Source organism: Sesamum indicum, linkage group LG12 (genome assembly GCF_000512975.1).
Source record: "Sesamum indicum cultivar Zhongzhi No. 13 linkage group LG12, S_indicum_v1.0, whole genome shotgun sequence".
NCBI classification, from domain to species: Eukaryota; Viridiplantae; Streptophyta; class Magnoliopsida; order Lamiales; family Pedaliaceae; genus Sesamum; species Sesamum indicum.
This window is the reverse complement of record NC_026156.1, coordinates 4,870,033-4,877,000: the sequence shown is the minus strand read 5'-3', so window position 1 is coordinate 4,877,000 and position 6,968 is coordinate 4,870,033. Positions and strand designations below refer to the sequence as shown.

General features: G+C 36.4%; 2 protein-coding genes across 3 annotated transcripts in view; both read left to right on the top strand.

Annotated features, from left to right (window-relative positions):
• Positions 1-3,468, top strand: part of LOC105175663 — a 5,015-nt gene extending 1,547 nt beyond the window's left edge. The window contains exons 5-10 of the mRNA XM_011098176.2: positions 19-300; positions 834-1,033; positions 1,577-1,859; positions 2,163-2,273; positions 2,497-2,691; positions 3,047-3,468. Of these exons, the coding sequence (XP_011096478.2) occupies positions 19-300; positions 834-1,033; positions 1,577-1,859; positions 2,163-2,273; positions 2,497-2,691; positions 3,047-3,388 (1,413 nt within the window). The 3' untranslated portion in view covers positions 3,389-3,468. The remainder of the gene's footprint in view (positions 1-18; positions 301-833; positions 1,034-1,576; positions 1,860-2,162; positions 2,274-2,496; positions 2,692-3,046) is intronic.
• LOC105175662 (60S ribosomal protein L32-1) lies at positions 3,970-5,875 on the top strand. 2 transcript variants are annotated; one of them, XM_011098174.2, is made up of 4 exons: positions 3,970-4,127; positions 4,279-4,381; positions 5,303-5,484; positions 5,592-5,875. In XM_011098174.2, the coding sequence occupies exons 2-4, from the start codon at positions 4,292-4,294 to the stop codon at positions 5,719-5,721; spliced, it is 402 nt and encodes a 133-aa protein (XP_011096476.1). In that variant the 5' UTR covers positions 3,970-4,127; positions 4,279-4,291; the 3' UTR covers positions 5,722-5,875. The 2 variants fall into 2 exon arrangements, with proteins under 2 accessions (XP_011096476.1, XP_011096477.1); XM_011098175.2 differs by lacking the exon at positions 3,970-4,127 and adding an exon at positions 4,157-4,175.

The window sequence follows — 6,968 nt, the reverse complement described above, 5'->3', positions numbered from 1 at the left end:
TTGATTTGTCTGATTTAGGAATCAGGGGAACCAATAGGAGTTGTTGTTAATGTTTTCAATAGTGGCGCAAGCGATCTTCTACACGTCAAGCTTAACTCATTGAGGAATATTCATGACAAGATTGGGAAGTCAAAAATTGGGCAAGGTGATTCTGGTCCACTAGTGTGGGTTCCGTTTGTTGAATCAATTGTTCCAACTGTTGATTTGGAAAAAAGAGAAATGTTAATTACACCTCCAAAGGGGCTCCTGGAGTTAAATATTCGCTCCGATGAGAGATCCAAGAAAGAAAGACGTGAGCATGTGAGGCATACTCTTTTCTGCTATGCTCTTTGCCTTTGCTGGTTCTGGAAAATTGCAGTTTATTCTGTTGCATTTTGTCATATAAACATGTGATTTGCTATCATTCTTACGCATTAGCTGAATTAGATAAGCTACATACTCTTTTTAAGTTTCGCTTTTGGCAACGAAAAAGAGAGGCATAGGGGGGGAAAAGTTAGAAACATCAACATGCAATTTGTTACTGCATTTCCACTTTAACCATTCTTTATCTAGAGCTTCCTCTATTTGGTTATTGTTTGGTCTGTGCATATTTCTCATATTGTTTACCAAATGTTTGGTTTATGACAGTTGGAGCTTGCCTTTTGTTGTTTGGTTGCTTCTCTTTATTATTAGAAGACTGATAACTTCTTTTTGTTACTAAATAGTGTCCGAGAAGGATTCAGTAGATGAACTATGCATCATGACTTGTAATCATCAAAGAAGTTCTTCTCACTCACTTTGGTTTTCCTATTTGTAGTTTTCGTAGTCCTTAACATATCTGTTGCCTTCGTCAGGAATGGAAAGAAAGAAAAAAGTTCCAAAGACGCTTGGTAGCAGCAAAAAAGAAACTGTGTGAAATGGAACAGGAACATGTGTTTCATGGGTTTAGATATGGAGATAAAGATCAAAGGGGCTTGCTTGCAAATCAAATAGTAACTGTAAATTCAAAATTGCTGCAACAGGCTCTACAAACTATTGAGATCCCCTTGACGAGGTAAAAGCTTCTGCTGAATATTTAACTTTATTGGGTTTGAGTCTCTTTTGATATTGTCAATGCAAGCTGGATCTTATGTGTGGAGAATCAACCACGTAGAGAAATTATGTTGCTAAAGCAGCAGACTTTTGGGTTATCTCCATATGAACTGGTCATTGGCTGAAATATGAAATTGCTGACAAGCAGAGTACAATTCACGACTCGTTTGAAAAATAAGAATTTGTGTCCATCCTGAGTGCAGGGTAAAATGTGGATCAAAAGTAGGATTTGTGATCTTCCATGCAAGAAATCCTGTATAGGTATTTTGTAGAAACGTGCATGAAGTTACCAGCCTTTTAATCAGAAAAGGAAGTGCAAAATTACAGGATTCATATTCTCACATTTTTCTTGTTGGACCTATTGTTTGAACTTTGAGGGCGACGCTACCACATCGAGCCGGTTCCTGGAGACATGTGTGAACTTCTTGACACATTTAATTTATTTTTGTGAACAAATATTTAGTCGATGCATTAATGTGTTGCAACCCTTCATCTTTTGAGTCAGGCCAAATCTGCTCAATTTTTTGAGTGCTGTGCCAAGACTAAACACTGTAAGAGTATCTGGGAATCCCTGGTCTGCTGGAAGCGGGAAGTTGTCTGATCCAAATTGCAAACTGCAAAGGGAGGGTAACCTTTTGACTTCAAATGGCAAAGTTGCCATATTTTTAGTATTGGATGAAATTGGAGAGATGAAAAGGAGTTCTGATGCCAATCTTGTTAACTCCGAAGGAAATGACAATGCGTGTCTGATTGGAAAAGCATTACTGGATCATATTGGATTTGTTGAGGTAATGTCATGAGATCTTCTTTCTGATGCTTTTCAAGAAGATTAGAATGCTCAAATCTCATAGGTTATCCCCATCACATACTTTTTTATCAACCGCTATCAATCCATCACATTATAGTTTCTCGAAATATGGCACTTACTTTTGCTTTTAGTTTAAAGATAATAAATGGGGTACTAATGCACGGATATGGTTTGAATTGATGAAAACACATTGCATAGATATTTCAAAAGCGGCCAGAAAAGGGTTGCCTTTTGATGCATCTGATTTTGCTACATCATCTGAATCATTGGTTTGCTGATGCAGATCAAAGACCGCTTAGCTGTGCCTCTCGTATTGGTTTCTTCTGCTGATTTAGTCGGTTGTCTTCAAGAATTGTTCTCAAATCATGACCACTATTCATTTGATCCCGAAAAGGTTTGACACTTGATTTCTTTTCTTTACCTTTTTTTTCCCCTAAAAAAAATTAAAAATGATGATACTCTGATGCTGGTTTAGCCTTGCCTAGCTTACAATAGTGAAGCTGAGGCTTCAGAGAATTCTTTCTGCTGCCTCATTTTCGAACAGTTATTGAACTCAGATCTGTGCTATAGCATGTAATACTCGTGCATTTTCTTTTTTGTTGGAATCTTTTTAACAGGTCTGGTTTTTGGAAGAAGAGAAGCTTCCTGTTGTTAGTAGCTCTCTTGGAGGGTATGGCAAGCACAAGATATTGATGAAGTCGCCTTGGGAATTCCTCCAAAGACCAATTGGATCTGGAGGGCTGATTAGCTTACTTTCATCCCAGGACTCATTATTAGATCAACTTGGTGAACTTGGCGTGGAGTATATCCAGGTGAGAAAGAGTTTGAGCTGAATAATTTAGCATGCTGCTGTTTTCACTTATGAGTTACGGTCCAGAACGCTTCTACCTTCGTGCTTTGCATGTATTTTCGTTAAATCATTTCCTTGTCCAAATTAGATGCTATTTTGCTTCCTTTTCATAGAATGGCTCTCTTCCCTAGATGAGATCGAATTGCTATTTCCTGCGGATGACAGGCAGTGACCTCTTTTTTATTCGCTTCACCCCATAGTACTAAAGGCTAAAGCTAGTTGAGGAAAACCACTGTAAAGCTTAATCTTCAAGCCGGCTTTGGTTTTGACATTGGAAAGCAAAAGTTCAGCATGTTGATAATGTCTTCCTCTTGCAGGTTCTGAAAAGCAATAAAAACCGCAGAAACGACCACAAGGTTGTCGGCCTTGTTGATTCGTGCAAAGCAAACGTGGGAGTTGGTCTCTTCAAAGATATCACGTCGGAAGAAGATTTTGATGTGGTATTGTCCATGAGTTTCTTGAGGAAGTTGGTGAAGCAGATGAACAAACTTCAGTTTGAAGCTGTTCTTACTTGTAATTCATATGTGGAGAAGGTTGACAAGGAGTGGGTTGATGTCGTACCCTCTTCTCCCAATTCTTACGAGTTTCATTCTTCTATTTATAACTGCTTGAATGCTACGCCTATCAACAAGGTTTGTGTATTGGATTCTACTGAATAACGTATTGATGATGTATTTATACACCTCATATGTAGCTATGAAAGCTCAAAGTCGTATGAAATCTTTGTTCTTTGTATGCACAACACATTTATGAACATATTTTACATTAAATCAAGATATAAAAATCTTTTCAATTGGAAATGGACATTGATGAGTTACAAGAACACAACTTATTTTAAAGAATTCATGATTAAAATTTGTGAAGAACTTTTAAGTTTTTAGTCATGATTTTGTAATAATTGTAAGAAATAAAGTAATTATTATTATATTTATTTAAATCAAAGTTTGATCAAATTAAATTATTTACATAATAAGTGTAATATATTTATTATGTGATTTATTAATTTATTTAAACTATGCACTAATTATATTGTAAATATATAATACTTATTTTATAATTAATTTAAATTCGATCAAATTTAATTTAAATTAAAATTTTCCTTATTATACACATAATCTCAATGACAAGCATATAAAAGCATATTAACTATGAAATATTTTTATTTTATTTTTTTCCTTTTAATGAAAAAACGGATTTGACGACGATACATCGCGCTCACCGGACCTGAAACCGTCGATTTATTCACACCTCCTATCCTTAAATAAAGTTTGACCTCCAAAGTCAAAACCCTAATCGGAGCCAAGCGTCTTTCTATATAAACAGCCAAGCATAATACCCCATAGGCAATAGTGTACCCCGGGGGCGGCGGACCAGAACACAAAACCCTAATTCATACTCGTAAGCAAGCCCTACTTCCATACTATTATTTCCGCTCCATCTTTACGCGTGAGAGAGCTTATATGTATATGGTTTTGCATCTATGCCTGTAATGGGCAGATCTTTTTCTTTTCTTCTAATCGTGTTTTGTTAACAATTTATTTGTTTGCAGAAGGTAGGTAACAATGGCGGTGCCTCTGCTGGATAAGAAAATCATCAAAAAGAGGGTCAAGAAGTTCAAAAGGCCACAAAGCGATCGATTTGTTTCTGTCAAGGTACTTGATTTGTTTTTCTCTTTTACTGCTACCGACTCTTCGCTTTTACGTTCGATATGGTTCCAGAGGAATATGATGATAGTACTTTGTCGCCCCAGGCTTAATTTGCATCTGCATAAAGATGTAATGTGGTGATTGACGTATTATCTGATTCCTCTAATAAGTTTTATTTTTCTTTTTATCAACTTTCTGCTTTTCGCAAGACGAGGCGTGATGATTCTTACCCATACACCGTCTCTGCAATTGAATGATGATTATAGAATCATGCACTACCATCTGATCTCTCTTGCTTATCTCTGTATTCATTATTTTGCGGTATTTATTTCCATCATATTTATATATGCTTGATTATTTCTCTTCTTTTTGAACTTTTCAATGTTTGGGATCTTTTAGTGCAATCCATGATGAACTTTGTTATAGTTGATGATTGTTCAGTGATTATCACAAAGAAATTCACCATCTTTCGGCTGAGATTGCTATCATAGATAACATTTATTTTTGCTAGAGTTTTTTGGAATGATATTGAAAATAATGTCTGCCCATGGTATCTAATGTCCAGAATTAAATGTTGTTTCTGTGCATTTCGTTTTAGGGCAGAAATGAACTAGGGAACAGGTTGCGACACGGATAGCTTTACTGTCTATAAGCTGTCTGTTACTAAAATCCTGCTTACATTTGTTCACTTGTTAAAGATCTGCATCTTCTCTTTATTTTGACTAGTCCACTCTTTTTTGGGGTTCTTCTTGTGTTGCCACCTTCTTAAGCCACGAGTTATTATTTGATTATTTGGTTTGTTAGAGGAACTGAACTATTGATTTTTTTTGGTATCCTGAGTGAAGTGCAATGTTTTCTTTCTTCAATTTGCTTTGTTTGGATTAGAGTGTTAAGACTTACCTTTGCTATTTTATGCATCCATTACAGCCAAGCTGGCGTAGGCCTAAGGGTATTGATTCCCGGGTCAGAAGAAAATTCAAGGGATCCACCTTGATGCCCAACATTGGATATGGATCTGACAAGAAGACTCGTCACTATCTTCCTAACGGCTTTAAAAAATTTCTTGTGCACAATGTGAAGGAGCTTGAGTTGCTGATGATGCACAACAGGTATTGACGTAGTCTATGGCACATACACCGGTTATTATATTTTTCATAAACTTGCATACCTTTGTGCAATTCCTTGTAACATTCAACTGTAATGGTTGTGGAATCAGGATTTACTGTGCGGAAATTGCCCACAACATATCCACAAAAAAGAGGAAAGAAATTGTAGAACGTGCTGCTCAGCTTGATGTTGTTGTCACGAACAAGCTTGCTCGGTTGCGTAGCCAGGAGGATGAATAAGCGCTCTTAGACCTAGGAATTTCTGCTTAACTATCCGGTCATAATCTCTGTAATGCTATACTTTTCATGCTTTTTATGATGTTATTATAAAGCTTACATACATTGAGGTTGTTTTCATCTTATTTGAGATGGTTATTTCACGTGTTCTTGAAAACCTTTTGTACATCATAGCTGTTAGGTTTAACCCATTTTTAAAGTTAAACTAAAAATGAAACAGTTAATATATCATGGGTTTGTTGGAAATCCAAATTTTATATCACGGAGAACCCAACTTGGTCAAATTCTTCAAGCAGTCCGAGGTGAATGTGATAATTTTGAGACAGTTGGATTTAAATGTGTAGCGGTTCGCTGCTGCTTTTGCAGTACCTTAGTAATGCGATTTGAGTAAAGCTAATTTGGTTGATCATTATAACATCTCTGATGTTATCGAAGTGACTCAATGGTAAATTAATCTGTATAGAGTGAAATCAACTATCTGATATTGCAAACAAATTGATTCTTTGTTTGTATGGCTGTTCAGCAAACTTGATGAAATCAACTGTTCATATTGCTTGTATGGCTGTTCCCAGGAGTTCGATTGTTTTTGCAGGTTGCACTGAATTCTCATATCCAAATTTGTAGTGAACCTTCTTAAGATAACTCTCTAATATAGCAAACAAATTGATTCTTTGTTTGTACAGAAAAGCTGAATTTAAGAGTCATCTTTGGATGTCCATAGGTGTCCTGTTGTAACCAATTTCCAGATGATTGGTTTTTTAACAGGCACATCCGTGGGACTATTGCACTGCTTCATCTGCTGAGTCTTTATACGAAAGAAGAACATGTGGATAAATGGGCATAGGAAGATTGGGTTTTGACCAAGAGAGCTTGAGCTTCACCATCTATTTTGGTCTCTAAAAAATGGACTGAAACGTGAGACACTTAATTATTAAAGAAAAAAAAAACGTAAGAGACTTGTGAGAGCGGTAAAGGAGATACTTGAATTGGTGAATGCCTTTTGACAAAACCCGCCAGGAATTTTCATCTATTTGAGGTTCTATTTCTCTTAGGTTTTTCATAAGATGGATATGCTTTTCCTTTAGATTTCCATCAAGGATATGCTGGGGACTAATAGATGTTGAATCTGAATGACATGCTTCTTCAGAGCTCCGCCGGCCGGAATTGCGTAGAGATCAGAATTTCACTACGGAAAAGCCTAAAAGCGAAAAATACTTTACAAATTTTAAGAGACAATGCAGCCAGATGGT

Bases quoted from the DNA above. Each gene is read 5' to 3' on its own strand.
- LOC105175662 (XM_011098174.2), top strand. From the start codon at position 4,292: ATGGCGGTGCCTCTGCTGGATAAGAAAATCATCAAAAAGAGGGTCAAG. The intron at 4,382-5,302 runs GTACTTGATTTG...CATCCATTACAG, and splicing joins ATCGATTTGTTTCTGTCAAG to CCAAGCTGGCGTAGGCCTAA. The intron at 5,485-5,591 runs GTATTGACGTAG...TTGTGGAATCAG, and splicing joins TTGCTGATGATGCACAACAG to GATTTACTGTGCGGAAATTG.